The sequence below is a fragment of the Heloderma suspectum genome, chromosome 2 (assembly GCF_057233095.1).
Source record: "Heloderma suspectum isolate Gila_16-S chromosome 2, 16-S_ref, whole genome shotgun sequence".
NCBI classification, from domain to species: domain Eukaryota; kingdom Metazoa; phylum Chordata; class Lepidosauria; order Squamata; family Helodermatidae; genus Heloderma; species Heloderma suspectum.
Window position 1 is genome coordinate 10,820,257 of NC_139459.1, and position 16,404 is coordinate 10,836,660.

Here is a 16,404-nt window from a genome sequence, read left to right on the forward strand (position 1 = left end):
CTCAGCCATGGAAGCTCACTGGGTGACTTTGGGCCAGTCACAGCCTCTCAGCCCAACCCACCTCACAGGGTTGTTGTTGTGAAGATAAAAGGGAGAGGAGGAAGATCATGGAAGCTGCCTTGGGTTCCTTGCAAGAGGAAGAGAAGGCGGGATCAAGAGAGAGAGAGGAAGGAAGGAAGGTTAGATTCCACTGGGTGGTGGAAGGAGGTATATTTCTTTAAGATTAAAGTCTTAATGTTAGAAGGGATTGAGTAGGTAAGGAGATAACACAATCTTGAAACCTCAATGTAACAATAAACAACTCGAGCAGCTTTGAAACCTCACAAACCTTGTAAATGAAGCCTTATTTTGTTTGGTTCTTTCAAACCACGCCTTTCTGGGCCTCATTCTTTACCAACAAAAGTTTAAATGGAATTACGGAAGAAGCAAGCCTTATACTACAAATGTACAAATGTAAATGTACAATTCTGCACATACAGGAATTGAAGGTTCTCTCCTCACTGAGAGGAGGGTGGTGGCAGCATTAAAATAAAAGTAGATGAAAGGTTGAAATTGATGTACACCTTCCCCTCACACTCGCTCTAAGAAATTACATCATAGGGAGGTAAAATTTGTACCTGATGGTGTATAAATATTAAAGAGGAGTGGTGAGGATAGAATAATCTCATGTGTCAGAGTGGAAACTGAGCCGATAGAACCCCAGAGCAGTTCTGATTCTGAGGAGGATCAGCAATCCGTGGGAGAGGAGCCAGCTCATCCCTCACAGGCACAGCAGCTGGCAAAGATTCCTCCTGCCAGCATTCCTGGGATAGATAGTGACCCTGGCAGTGAGAGAGTGCGGGAGGGGGGCTTGCTAGACGCTTGACGCAGATACAGGGAGCGATGAGCGATGGAGGGCGCGGAAAGGAGGCGTAGCGCTTGTTTGGCGCGCAAGCAACGGCCGCCTCCCATGGACCCAAAGGAAAGAGGGAGGATCTCTCCCTAGCCCTTAAGTTCAGGGTCTTCAAGTGACTCTCCTTCAAATGGGGATCAACTGCCTACTCAGAGCATAGGCTACTCTGCTGTTCCTTGCTTAGTCACTGGTGATTGGCATCTGAAAGCGTCATTAAGTTGTAAAAGGATTAAAGCCTTGAAAAGAATCCTTTCATCTGTGTCTTGAGTTGGCTATTGGAGTGTACTGAAAGAGGCCGCTAGCGCGCTCCTGACATCATGAGGGGAAGGGTGTTACATCACAAATGAATCCCTGCAGTTATGTCCCATCTGAGAGTTGCTTTTTGTGGGCCCCAGCAGGGACACCAGGTGCCACGTGAAACCAGGGACCCGGCTTGTGCTGGGAGGAGTAGCTGATCCACCCAGCCTCGGCCAAGTCTTTTTCTCGGTGCTGTGAAAGGCACAGAAAGGCCACAGTGCCCAGGGGTTGGGGGCGATGATGTCAGTGGCCCCTCCCACTGATGTCATCAGCCCACGGAGGGCCTGGTGGGCACCAATCACCCACCCAAATAATGTTCTGCGCCCCTGGCACACTGCCTCTGATACCTGGAGACTACATATAGCTGTCATGACTGTGACCGTGAAAGGATGTCTGTTCCCATACAAACATGCCTGTTTATTAAGGTATTCCTTCCCTGAGGCATGGGGGATGGTGACCAGAGAGACAGAGGCTTCTCCCGCCTGTGGAAGCTTCCATAGCACCAACCTTGCTATCTTCTCAGTGCCAGGAAAATGTTTGTATCCTTGGTTTATTTTTTCTTGGGTTGGGGGGTGGGGGTTGTCTGCAAACTGCCTCAGTGGTTTTATTGAAGGGTGATATATAAATTATATATATATATATATATATATATATATGTGTGTGTGTGTGTGTGTGTGTGTGTGTGTGTAAAATCGTGCCTAGTAGGCATTGACAGACCTCCTCCTCCGTGAATTCATCTAATTCCCCTTTAAAGCTGTCTAAGCTGCTGGCCAGTGCCTGTTGGGAAGAAGCAGGCTTTTTGGCTGCCCAGAATGCCGCTTATCAGTTTTGTGGGTAACCCTGAGTTCTAGCATTTTGTGGGAGAGAGAAAACTTCTCCCTATCTGCATTCTCCACACCATACATAAGTTTATGCGTTTCTATCATGTTCTCCCTCTCCTTAGTCACCTTTCCCCCTCTAAACTAAAAACCCAAAGTGTGTAATGTGTTCCACCCTGTCCTTGATTCGGTTGTCCTCTGCTCCACCATTTTGAGTGCTATAACTTTTAGCTTTCTGGACTTTTAGCTTTGCTCTTTTAAATCTGTATTTTAAATCTCTGCATTGCTGCTAGGTTTTATTCTGGTTTTATTCTGGTTGTATTGTTATATTGAGGTTTTAATATATTCATATTTTATATTGTTTTACTGCATACTTTTGGGTTTTAATTTTTGTATACCGCCTAGAGCGCTTCAGCTATTGGGCGATATAGAAATGAAATGAATGAATGAATGAATGAATGAATAAATAAATAAATAAATAACTTGAGCGGTGATACCCAAAACTGTATGCAGCGTTCCAAATGTGAGGCTGTCGTATAAGGGCATTACTATCTGGGCAGTTTTATTTTCAATCGCTTGCACAACATCTGGCTCAGGGTTGGAGAGTGGAGGAGATGTTGTGGCTTCGTTGGAAATCTTGTAGGGTCCCCCATGTACCGGTATTTCTGCGGGGTGGCTGACTCTTTGAGCTTCCAGGAGAAAAGGACCTATGCAGCCTCCCCCAACATGGGTGTCTCCAAATGGTTGGACTACCACTCCCAATGAGCCCCAACCACCATGGCCAGTGGTCAGGATGATGGGAGTTGTGGGGCAACACATCTGGATGGTTCAGGTTGGCGAAGTCTGCTGTAAATGAAAAATGTCAAACATTCAGAGGGGAGGACTGGCACACATCAGCCTGGGAGCAGGGGCTACGAAGGTTCCTCCATGGTTATCGCCCTGGCTTGACATTACAGGACATTATATCCTTTGAAAGCATATAAGCGTGAACTAACAGCAGATCTCTGTCCTCCAGCTGGAATGAATGGTTAAAACTTCCGGTCAAGTACCCAGACTTGCCCCGGAATGCTCAAGTGGCTTTGACAATATGGGACGTCTACGGACCTGGCAAAGCGGTACCTGTTGGGGGAACGACGGTCTCACTCTTCGGGAAATACGGGTATGTTGTTGTTTGGTTTCCCTTTTCCCCTCTTCCTTCTGTACTCTGCAGATCTAATTACGGAAACATGGAGTCGGAAGGAAGCCTACGAACACAGAAATGGCCTTGCTACACCCAACTGTGCAACCATGCGCTTATCCCGGATACAGCGCAGCACGGCACATGCTGAAGCCCTCGGGTTTCATGTGTCGGAGATACGTGGTAGGGCATGCCTTTGGCTATTGGTTGCTGCGGACATGCTGTGGGAGGTGGCCAACACCTTTGTAGCCAGTTGTGATCTTCTGAGGTGTGCCTATGACTAGTCAATGTTGGAAATGGGTGCTGATGCCCCTTGGAGCAAGCTTCCCCAACCTGGTGCCCCCCTTGATGTGTTGGACAATGCCCAGAATCGGTGCTAGTTGGGGGATTTGGGGAGTTGCAGTCCCGCACATCTGGGAGGGCACCAGATTGGATTAGGTTCAGGCGTTCTTAAGGTCACTGAAACAGAAAGGAGAGCTGCATGTGGATACAGTAGGGATGTCAGAGAATTCCGCCACGGATCTCGGTGAGGCCGAATGCCAGTGCATTCGGCCCCCCGAAATCTGTGGCGGAACGGCCTGCCAATCCCCCGCGGATCCCCCCCGGGATGAGACTTACCTGGGGCGGATGTTCTGGGCTGTGGCGGTGGCTGCTGGTCTTCCGACCGGCTGCCGCCGCCACCATTTACAGTCTTGTCGTTTTGTTTTTTTGTTTTTTTACAGAGATGTGATAGGCTACGTAAAGACTTACGTAGCCTATCACATCCCGGTTAAAAAAACAACAACACGTACGCAAATGGCGGCAGCAAACGGCCGCCGCCATTTGCGTTCCTTATTTTTCGCCGTCTTAGTCTGCGTATATATTTACGTAGACTATTACAACGAAAATAAAGGGGAATGCAAATAGCGTAGTGGGCGCTATTTGCATCCCTTTTTGATTCGCCATTTTAGCCTACGTAAATATTTACGTAGACTAAGATGGCGAAAAATAAGGAACGCAAATGGCGGCGGCCGTAGCTGCCGCCATTTGCATACGCATTTTTTGTTTTCTTCCCAGAGCCCTCCGCGGCCGGAAATCTGGCTGCGGCCGGCCCTGGCCTGGGCCTGGCCGGCTGCTCCTCAGAGCCGCCGCGGAGCACAGCCGGCCATCGAGGATTCCGGGGAGGAGGACCGGATCGCCTCCCCCCCGTCGAGGTTTCCGGGGGGAGGGACGGAATGCCTCCCCGCCCACCATGAACAGAATCTGCGAAAAATTAAGTGACTTTCATACATCCCTAGGATACAGAGACATGGCCAGATGTTCCCATCATCATAAGAACGTGTGTGCAGTGCCCCGAACAACATGCCTGTGAGGGTGGGGGGAGAGCACTCTATTGAGCCCTACGGTGGTCTTTATGTCTTTATTACATTTTTATACTGCCCAATAGCCGGAGTTCTCTGGGCGGTTCACAACAATTAAAACCATACTATTCGAAACAATAAAATACAATCTAAAAGCTTAGAACTACAATATACAAACAAAATAACCTGACAGGAGCTAGCAGCAAAAGATGTAAAATACAGTCCCAGATTAAAAAAACAAGCTGAAAAATTTTAACTCCTGGGAGAATAAAAAGGTCTTGGCACCGAAACGGTCCTTCTGTTCGTGAGTGTTTTGTCCGTGCTAGGATGGATAGTCCCCTAAACCCGCACTTCTCCCATAGGCGAGGGCATCCTCTGACAGGGATGCTCTGACTTGGATTCCTGCACTGAGCAGGGGGTTGGACTTGATGGCCTTGTAGGCCTCTTCCAACCCTACTATTCTATGATTCTATGATTCTAGGATGTTTCGCCAAGGGATGCACGATCTGAAAGTCTGGCCCAGCGTGGAAGCGGACGGCTCTGAGCCCACCAAGACGCCCGGCAGAACCAGCAGTACGCTTTCAGAGGATCAGATGAGCCGACTAGCCAAGGTGAGAGGGAGCTCTTGGCTTTCTTTTCAGTGGTGCTAGTCCACAACGTGCGCTCTGCTGCTCCACTGTGTGCGCGTGTGTGTGCGGGGTGCGTGTGTGTAACTTTAGTATGGCATGCTGTGTTGGAATAACTTCAGCTGTTGGGGGAGGCCGGCAGAGGCTCCAGACTGGACCTGTAGGCGCAGTGATCAAGGTTGATTGAGAGTTGTCATTCTCAAAAGGAGAAATTGAGATGTGCAAAGTCCAGTTTCATACTGAGCATATTTATTCCCTTGGAATGGATGTTGCCTTGATTATACATTGCTCTAAACATGGGGGTGATCATATCTTTTTAATCCAGCAAGAGCCTAGATCCTTTTCTGGGGGCTCTCCTTGACCTCATGCTGAGACTTGGAGATTTGGAAAGCAACAAGATGTCTTCATTTATTTATTACATTTCTATACAGACCGGTAGCTGAAGCTCTCTGGGTGGTTCACAACAATGAGAACCGTAAAATGCAACACAATGAAATGTGCTGTGAAAGTTTAAAAGCTTACAACTGCTGCATGAAATAAAAATGAAAACCTTGCAGCAATGCAAACGTTTAAAATACAGTAATGGGCTTAAAACGACAGAAACAGAAACCCTAAAAAGCCTGGGAAAATAAGGTCTTCACCTGGTGCCCAAGAGAGCACAACGGAGGTGCCAGGTGAGCCTCTCTGGGAAGCTCATTCCACAACTGGGGTGCCACAGCAGAAAAGGCCCTCTTCTTCGTAGCCTCCCAGCTCACTTCCTTTGGCAAAGAGCCCCAGAGAAGGACTGCTAAAGATGATCTTAGGGTCTGGGCAGTTATATATGGGAAAAGATGATCCTGCAGATAACTTCAGGGGAAGAACTCTTTCCTTCTGCCCCCACCCCACCTTCTCCTCCTCCACCCTAACTCAGTTCTGGAGGACATTCAGGGCTCTTCCCTGTGTTAGTGCTGGCCTCGGAGGTCCTCTGAACATTTTGGAAACTAGCACTACAGCTTTTGCTCTGAACTGGGGAGAAGGGACAGAGCTTCATCTTTGCAGGCTGTGCTGGGCACTCTGAGGTCTTCAGGAGCTCCGTGTGGCATCGGAGACTAAAATCCCTCTAACTCTCCAGCGAGCACAGATTTTGGCTGGCTACCATCCCGCAGGTCCTTGCTGATGCAGCACGTCTTGCAAATTAAGATTCTCTGAGCCTGTACTGCTGGGCAAAGATAGACGAGCTTCCTCCTTTTCCTGAAAGGCCGGAGAACGTTCTGTGTGCAGGCCCGCCACGTGTGAATTCACCACACAGAAGAACACTTTTGAAGTTGTTCTGCCCGTTGAAAGTGCGCTGCGCCATCCGAGGCATTTGCAATGCGTTTGCATTGGTGTTGTAATTGGTTCTTCAAATCTGGTGACGTGGGATTTGTTCAACACCACAGTGCAGGTAAGAGGGACTCGTTCAGTTTTTATGGAGGAGTGCGAGTGGATATTGGTTTCCTCTGGACTTGGCCTAGAAACGGCACAAACTTCTAAATGCCTGTACTGGAGCTACTAATAATTAAACTAAGGTCACAGTCCTATGCATGTTTAGACAGAAAGAAAAGCCTACAACTCCCAGCATTCCCCAGCCAGCATGGCTGGCTGGGGGTTGCTGGGAGTTGTAGGCCTTTTCCCTGTCTAAACATGTATGGGATTGCGCCGTAGTGTTGTGACCTGAACCAGTTCTATGAGGCAGCTGTTCCCAACCTGGCACCCTCCAGCTATGTTTGACTACAACTCCCATCACCCCCAGCCAGCATGATTACTGGATGCTAGGAGCCCAGTATTGCAAGTTCTTTGGAAAGCTCATGATAGATGTTAAAAACGACGAGATGCAGAATAAGATCATAAAATCTGGATGCAACATCATCTAATGTAGCATACACCCAGCAGAGGATAACATCAATGGAGCAAAGCTCGCAGCAGCATCAGAGCGTCACAGAGCTTTAAACTCCAAAAGTATCCAAAGGCCTATAAAACACTGAAGGCTTTACGGTCGAAAAGCCTGTGACCTTCAACTGCCTTTCTGCTGGTGCCAAAAAGACAATGCATGCCAGGTGAGCTCTCTGGGTAGGGCATTCCAGAAGCAGGATACCCCCGCTGAATCACCCTCCTCTCTAGGAAGCACACCCTCGTTTGTCAGGGGCACTTGGGGTTTAAGATGAGTTTAAGGTTCAAGCCTGGAGGCATGGGCAGACCCCCTGACATCCAGTCCCAGGGGAGTTCCAGGCTGCTTGGGGCCCTGTGGATTTCCCCGGACCCCTGGTGCGTCTGCTGGAGTTCGTAGGATGGCTCTCCTTCTTTCTAAACGTCGCAATATCATGGGAAAAATTACAGCTGTAATTGGTGTGGTTTATGCTATTTGCATCCATAAAGCACTTGTATATAAATTTATGCCGTTTACGCTGCAATTTAGGTAGAAGTAAGTGCTTTATGGCTGCAAATGTCATAACATCGGCCAATTATGGCTGGAATTTTCCTGCGATAGGCTAATGGCGGCTACCATTAGCCTACTGCACCTTTTAGAAAGACAGAGAGCCACCCCGAGCAATATCCGAGGACATGCAGGTAAAGGGGGCGAGGTCCGACTCCGGAGGTCAGACTCGGGAAATCAGGTTCCTCATTTGGGTCCGCAGTGGATTCGGCCTCATTTGGGTCCACAGCAGATTTCTCCAGCAGCCCTATGAGTCTGTATATGTGGGAGGAAGCGATCTTGCAGGTAACCTGACCCCAAGCCATTTAGGCTTTAAAGATTAACCCAGCGCTTTGCATTGGGCTGGGAAGCAGTCTAGACAGTTATGGCTGGTGTGTGTGTGTGTGTGTGTGTGTGTGTGTGAGAGAGAGAGAGAGAGAGATTGTCGGTCAGGAAGCTCTGAGCTGTAGTAATTCCCTGACTGGAGGGTGTCCCTGTGTTGGAGAGGAAGCTCTGAGCTGTAGTAACCTCACTAGCCACCTTCCGCTTTGGCAAGCACCCTGCACATTGGCTGTGCATGCCTGTATCTGATGTAATGTTGTTCCCTGCCACTCTGGGCAGTGTTTGTTTGTGGCGTTAATGGCAGTTTGATACTGTTCACTTTAAACACCAAGCTCAATAGACATCACTTTTCCTTTTTCCTTTTTTTAAAGATGTGGATGTCAAATTTCACAAGTTTCAAGGCAACTCTCCTTGGCTTTGTGCAAATTAAAGTGAACAACTGGAACAGGGCTATAAATATGTCTGTCTGATCTTTTTGAGATTTACCATGGCAATAAACTAACTTGTAGGGACGCTGTACATTCCTCTTAAAAGGCTAGTTTACCTTGGAATTCTAATAAAAATGCATTATAATCCACACATTTATAGTCGGCAGGTCGCTCTGACATAGCCAAGGTTGAATTCAAGAGCAAATGTTACTTTCATACATGTAAAGTTTGTGGCATCAACCAACCCCTGACATTATTTCTCGCTGGTAGATGGTTTGAGGAACTATATAACAAATGCACAATCTATTCAGTGTATTGTGAGCGGTACTAGGGTATATTCTGTAGTTCTGTCCTAGCACAACATGGTGTAGTGTTCTGTGTGGAATGCAGAATCCTAATAATCTTGTGTGTGTTTTTTAAAAAATAAGTAGCTAGTCCTTTTTATTGTTGCAAAGGTGGTCTTCAAAGCTTTTGGGCAATGGCTGGTGGAGGGCTCAACGAGAGTTCTGGAGAACTGAATTGACACACGGAGCTCCTTGTCTCTCCTGTCCAACTAGGATAAACATAATACATTATGCAAAATGGATTTACATCTGAGTAATTTGCTAGAAGTTGCAGCATATGCCCAGTGATACGGGTTTTCTGGAAAACACCGGATTGGGGGGGGAAATCCAATGCAAATTAGGTAGATTCGCATAGAGAAATTTTCAGCTTGCATTTGCAAATACACCATCTCTAAACAGTATTTGCTTTCCTTGCCAGCACATCAGCAGCAGCAGCAGCAGCACAAACAAACAAGACAAACAAGTCTTGTGCACTTTGAGTTTTTTTGCTGCAGCAGCCAACGACCGCTACCTCGCCGGAAACGATTTTAAGCACAAGAATCTATCTGGTTCAGTTGCTGGATTAGTGAGGGTCTGATTTGAGCAACCCAGTGTCAACTCCCCCACAAGCTACGAAAGCCATGCTGGACTTGGGGCAAGACTTGCCCCAAGTGATGTGGTGTGGGGAATAGATGTGTGGGGAATAGTGCCCGATATATTGTTTCCAGATAACCACCCCCTCTGGGGACCAGATTTTCCACTTGTGAATGCACTGGACTGTGTGTGTGTGTATGATGGAGTGACATGTCGCTGTTTGTGAATGCTTCCTGCCCTTCATGTTGGGTGATGCGGAGCTTCGACCGAATCAAACTTTTCCCCCTTGGTTCTTCCGCAGACGTTGGGGTTCCTGCAAGCCTCCTCATACCATTGTCTTGTGTGTTGATGGTGCTGTTTTGGTTACATATGGCACTTGGTGAATAAGTATTCTGTTGGTACTCAATGACCACGCTTGCCTGGAATAATTGGAGTTGCAGTTCAGCGCATTTAGAGGGCATCAGATTAGAAAAGGCTGGTATAGAGGATAACTATGAAGTTTTTGTCAGGTTCCAGGCAGTCAAGTCCCAGGACTAGGGGCAAAAAGGCTGTCAGTCCAAGTGGGCCAGGAATGACTGCATGATCCAAAACCAAACTAGGCAGGGGTCATGTTCCAGAGAAGCAACTGAGAATCAGATGACAGCTTGAAACATAATCTAGTGTTTGTCACAGCATGTCCTAGGCACTATTAATCAGTTCAGCCTTTCATCTACATGACTACATATGTTTGTACAAAACCCTGAAGCAAAATATATTACTGTTCTGACTAGGGATGTATGGACTGTGTAAAATCCGCTCCGGCTGTGTTTCGTGGATTGTCAGGCGCCTTTCGTTCTGTCATCCACCCACAGATGGATGGAAATATTTTTTTTCGTCATGCGGAAAAATATGGAAATAATTATGTAAATATTTACATACGTCTTTACGTAAGTATTTACATAATTTACCTCAGTACATAACATTTAATGTATTGTCCCCCATTCCCTTCAACGTTTCCTTAGCAGAAACATACGTATTCTTCTACGGATTTTTATGCGTAAATTGCAGGAAAATAAAAAAATCATCCGAAAGTCCATGGACTCTGCACGGCCTGACGGGGTCACTCCGCAGCGGATTCTGCAGGTTGGATGAAATCCGAGATCATTTTGATCCATCTTGAATATCTCCAGCATCCCTGGTTCTGACGTATCTTAGAAGAGTGAAGTTAATTATTTGATCCAGAGTTAGACCTATCAGTGGGATACATTAGCCATGACTGATTTAAGTCCCATTGATTTCAGTGGGTTTACTCTGTGTATGACTAAGTCTGGATCCAACCCCATTACTTGCTCATGTTTTGATATTGCTAAGTCTTCACATGTCTTGCTTGTGTCTGAGGCAGTTAAGATCTTTCTCCCAAGAGCGAAGACAGCAAAGAGATTTTTTTGCCTGTCTCAGATGGAGTTCTAATAGGATATTGATTTACATTTTTATTAGCGTTCTTGCTGAAGCAATGTCTTTAAAATAAAATAAAGTTGAGCGGAAATTTAAAGAAAAGCCAACCATTTTCATAATGGATGAATACTTGGGAGACTGAATAGAAAGGCATTATTAAAGGTATTTCACTGTGACCTTCAGTGACATTTGAACATGTATAAAATAAAATTTGGACAGAGATAGGGTGTCCAGAACTTGTTATCGGGAGAATATGCTTTATTTCATGGCCCTTTTAGGTAAATCCTAGCCCACAGAAACATGTATGACTTTCAAATTCTTCATAAGCTATCACCTCAGTGTAAGGCAGGGGTGGGCAATTTGTGGTCTTCCAGATGCTGCTGACCTGCAAGTCCCATCATCCTTAGCCAGCAAAGCCAATCCTGAGTTGCAGTTCAATGACATCTGGAGGTCCACCAGTTGCCCACTGCTGATACAAGGGAACATTCAGCAGAGGAGTACCTATGCTGATTGGCTGTATAAAGGAGAGGGAGGCTGCAATCCACTTCCTAGGAAATCCCACTGAACTCATTGGGATTTACTTCTGCGTAAGAATGCTTGGGATTGAGCCAAGGGTTGAGTGACACTTTTTAACGGCATAATCTTAAGCATCTCTACTTGGAAGCAAGTCCCATTGAGTTCAGTGGGGCTTACTCCTTGGCCAGTATGCATAGGATTGCAGTCTAAAATACTGATTTTAGGGGTGACCAGGACATTCAGCGTGGCTTGTGGTATAGTCTGGCATGAGCCTGTACCACTTCAGGTGTGTGTTTTTTTATTGTACCCTCACATTCCAAATCTCCCTGCATCTGCAAAGCTGGAGTAGTGGTTTTCTCCTCAACTTGTTAGCTTTGGACAAGGCAGGGCAGTCTTAAAAGTGTGGGGAAACATTTAAGCATGCAAGCCATTCCTACACATCTCTGAGAGCTGACAGTGCCACCGGTCCTGCATAGCGTGTGGGCTAGTCCTAATTTATTTCAGCATGAAGCTTAATAGGGAAGAAGCTACTTCATCAGAGACAATACTTCATGTGCTGGAGAAGCTTGGCTGCAGTCGTGGAAATGGTTGCTCGGCATAATACGAGTGGGTGATAGGATGTAAGAAGAGCCCTGCTGGATCAGACCGAAGGCCCATCTAGTCCAGTATCCTGTTCCCACAGTGACCAAACACATGCCTCTGGGGAGCCCACAAGCAGGACATGAGGGCAACAGCACCCTCCTGCTGGTGTGCATTAGTTATTTATTAATAGCATTTATATACCACCTTACTTGCCAAAAAGCCGTCAAAGCACACAATTTAAATTAAGCTATAAAACAATGAAAAGAAGAACACGAACATTAGAACATTGAAATACCTATGTGATTTAAAAGGCTAGATTAAAAAAGATGCGTCTTCATAGCCTTTTGAAAAGCCAAGCGAGTGGGGACCAGTTGAGGGAGTGCATCCTGCGATTTCAGAGGATCCAATGTGTGCACTTTTTATCTTGCACACCACCTTGAGAGGTGGTCTAGGAATAGTTCTAGTTAGATAGGCGATACTTGGCTCAACAACACTTCACGCGAGAAAGATCTTGGAATTGTTGTCCATCACAAGCTGAATATGAGCCAACAGTGTGATGTGGCTGCAAAAAAGGCAAATGCTCTTTTGGGCTGCATTAATAGAAGCATAGCTTTCAAATCCCGTGAAGTACTAGTTCCCCTCTACTCAGCACTGGTTAGGCCTATGAAGTACTGTGTCCATTTCTGGGTGCCACGCTTTAAGAAGGATGCAAACTGGAAAAAGTTCAGAGGAGGGCAATGGAGATGATCAGGGGACTGGAAACAAAGCCCTTTGGGGAGAGACGGAAAGAACTGGGCATGTTTAGCCTTGAGAAGAGAAGACTGAGGGGAGATATGATCTCACTCTTCAACTACTTGAAAGGTTGTTCCAGGGAGGAAGGCCAGGATCTCTTCTCAATCATCCCAGAGTGCAGGACACGGAATAACGGGCTCAAGTTACAGAAGCCAGATTCTGACTGAACATCAGGAAAAACTTCCTGACTGTTAGGGCAATACAACAATGGAACGAGTTACCTAGGGAGGTGGTGGGCTCTCCCACACTGGAGGCATTCAGGACAAGGCTGTACAGCCATCTGTCGGGGATGCTCTGACTTGGACTCCTGCATTGAGCAGGGGGTTGGGCTTGATGGTCTTACAGGCCCCTTCCAACCCTACTATTCTACAGTTCTAGACACAAGAGAAAGCCCTTTCACATGTGCCTGACAAACATGCCTCTGCTGGTAAAAGTGTCCTCGAGATCTTGGTTCTCCTGCAGATCTTAATAACCAGGCAGGTTCATATTGAGACAGGTGGCCCCTCAGATAGCCAGGTCCTGAGCCATTTAGGGCTCTAAAGCTTAAATCCAACCCCTTGACTTGAACCTGGAAAGCAATTGGCAACCAGGGCAGGTCTCTGAAGACATTTGTAATATGGTCCCAATACCGTGCACTAGTTAGCAGCCTAGTTGCCACATAGGTTACCAGCCTGGCTGTGTTCCCCAGCAACTAGCGTGCATAGGCATACTGCCTGCAATACTGGAGGTGATATATAGCTATCATGACTAGCTATCATAACTGCCAATAGCCTTCTCCTCCATGGATTTGTCTAATTTCCTTTCGAAGTTGTCCAGGTTTGGTGGCCTTCATTACATCCTGTGGAAGTGAATTCCATAGTTCCATACTCTGTGCTGTGTGAAGAAGCAGAAGTTGCCTGTCCGGGATCTCCCACCATTTAGCTTCGCTGGACGGCCAGCTACTCTCTGTCTTCTGGCAGTGATCCCTTTAACCATACACATACCGATCAGATCATTTCGTGTACTGTAATCTTTGAAGCTGTGCTCTGTGCAAACATTTGACACAGTCAGAACGATAGGACCTCCGTGTTCAGCGGCAGTTTGATCTGAATGTCAGTTCCTGGGCGGCAGCCCCAACAGGCTCTTGATCTCACTTCCTGCTTCTCGAGGAGACCTGTTGGCTGCTGCAGAGGATGGGATGCAAGTCTGGATGAACTCTGAATCTGACCCTGTAAGGCTTTTCTGATGTGCGTATTGTTAAGTAAAAGTGTATCTTGTGAATGTATTGTTACAAATCTATGGATAGTATTGAAAGTTAGGCCTACGCCAAGTAGACCTCTTGAAATGAATGAGACTAAAGTTAGTTATGACTAACTTATGTCCCATTCATTTCAATGGGTCTACTTAACCTAGGACTAACATTTGATACTACCCTATGGATCCTTCTTCCCCTTCCATTTTTGGGGGAGCTTTCTTCTTCTGTCTGGGTAATGCGAGAAGCCATGGCCTACGTGGCCAACATTCCTGTTGTGTGGGCTACCCCCTTGTGGGCCAGGGGCCCTCACGTTATCCAGGCAGCACAGGAAACAGTAGCATTGTAGCAGCCTCTCCCGTTGTTGCAAGAATGATGTGAGCAGGGTGAACTCATCCTGCTCTCAACTCCCTCGATCTCTGATTGATCCTCTGTGAAACGTTTACTCTAATAGAGTTAAGTCGAGAGAGAATAACCTTTGGCCATGTAGGTCAACGTAAAAACTTCCGAGAAGATGGCATATTAGATTTCGGCTAGTGATCTGGAAATGGTTTCTCCTTCAATATGTGCGACTAATGAATGGGTTTCTTTAATGTAGGCCTCTGACGAGGAACGTTTGGAGGAAGTAAGTAGCCAGGAGCCATGGCTGGCTGGCATTCGTTTTTGAAAAAAGCGCATGGTTGCGACCTCCGGGGACTAACATCCTAATAATTGGAAAGCTTTTCCCAGTGCTGCGCATATCGACTGTAAGACCCAGTTCTGAAGTTTGCCTTAATAACTGTTAACCCTCCTACGCTTATAGAAAGACTTTATGAATAGGCTATTTATGGTCAAGTAGACCTGAATTTGGTCACAGAGTTGTTGTTTTTCTTCCAAAATTGAAATGCATTGGACAATAATTCCTATTTCCTGCATTTCTTGTGTTTGTTTGCTTGTCTTAATTAGAGAGATTTTATTTTAAGGATAATGGTTTGTTGTAGAGGCTTACCATTATGCAGGGATGGTATTCGTTTGTAATGAACCCGAATATTAATTTTGTATTGGGTGTCTCTGACCCCAGATACGTTACTTGTGGACTTTCCCCTTCAACTCAAATTAATAGGAGGTTTTAAGTAAAACACAACAAAGCATTGAAATGGCCAGCACTTCCTCAGGGGGTTGGACTCGATGGCCTTGTAGGCCCCTTCAAACCCTACTATTCTATGATCTTAACTGGGGCATCAACGTGAAGTAGTGATAGTTCTAAATGGGAATTTCCACCATGTTGGGGTCATTTAGACCCCCTGATACTATAGAGGTGCAGTATTTTACCTTAGCTAATTTATTTTAACTGTGCTTTAACTGACCTCAATCCCATTTTTATGAAACTCTCAAATAGGGGTGGGGTTGAAACCATACCACACAGAACAGTTGGCCTATATATTTATGGGAGAATACAAGAGTGTGAAGTGTCACAGGTTAGGGGAAAATAATATCTTTTTGATTACCGCTTTGGGGTCAGTGATGACCCCAAAGGCATAGGAGGGTTAATCAAAGTGTTAGCCATTTGCAGTTCTCCCCTGGCCTTGGGCTTATAGCCTTTTAATATTCCTGACTAAAACTGTACACCAGAAGTGTGTGGCATGCATGTTTCCGGATTGTGTGGCTTCTTTTTGTTGTCGTGAGCCTTCTGTCCTGAATGGGTTCTTGTTAAAGTCAACTCCTTGAATGGTATGGTGGTACAGTCGTTTCCATGGAAACCTTAGCACTTTCTTACCCAGATTTGATGCCCTTGTGTGTGTAAGTGATGGGTAAACACAGTATACTAATATTGTAGCTTAATCTGAGAATAAGCCTCTCAAACCCGAGTCCCGTGGGTCCTAACACATATGCTGGCTTTATATTGTGAACTGTCCAGTCTCTAAGTTCTTGGTTTTGTAGCCCTTGATAGGCTACCGAAATAGGACGTTAGCTAGCGATCCACAATATATTGATGGCTAAGAGCAGAGATGACAGGGGTTTTGAGTTTCTCAGGCCTCTTGTACATCAAGGTGAACTGTTATGCTTAACTATGGGGATTGTTAAGGTAAAGGTTATATACAGCAGAGATTTTACTTGAACAAATGTATGCAAATCGATATGAGCAGATCTTCACGGGTGCATATATGGCTTGGTTTGCACACCACAACAGCTCTTCCCTGGGCGCTCCATCCCTGGGCTATTTGCTGTGACATCCAAACCAGGAACTCTGGCTTTTTTCTCCCCTGGCTCGCCAAAGATTTCCTGCTTTGCACATCACAGCAAACGATCCAGGGACAGAGTGTTGCTGGGTTGTTTAGCCTCTCCTGCCCAAAGCGAGACCAATTGCCCAGCATGCACCTCAACCCAGGGTTAAACAAACAAGCAAACAAACAAACCTGGTTTGTTGTGATGTGCAAACCGGTTCAATGGAAAGAGGAAAGACATCGGTAAGTTTAGAGAAACTAGGTCCTTTGCACGAGAATATTTATGAGATAATTATTAAAGACAAGACAGCGTGGCTAGTAATGTCAAAGAGGTTTTGGGGGGCACCTTCTGGGAAGAAAATAATGTAAGATGTTTC

At 46.2% G+C, this 16,404-nt stretch overlaps 1 protein-coding gene across 6 annotated transcripts in view; it reads left to right on the forward strand.

Moving 5' to 3' along the window:
• PIK3C3 (phosphatidylinositol 3-kinase catalytic subunit type 3) overlaps positions 1-16,404 on the forward strand; it is a 161,214-nt gene that overhangs the window by 4,759 nt on the left and 140,051 nt on the right. For all 6 annotated transcript variants that reach the window (XR_014787487.1, XR_014787488.1, XM_084832842.1 and 3 more), the window contains exons 3-4: positions 3,023-3,166; positions 5,006-5,135. Coding sequence is in view for 4 of the 6 variants with exons in the window: in XM_084832842.1 (XP_084688968.1) it covers positions 3,023-3,166; positions 5,006-5,135 (274 nt within the window). In the remaining 2 variants the exon portion in view is untranslated. The remainder of the gene's footprint in view (positions 1-3,022; positions 3,167-5,005; positions 5,136-16,404) is intronic.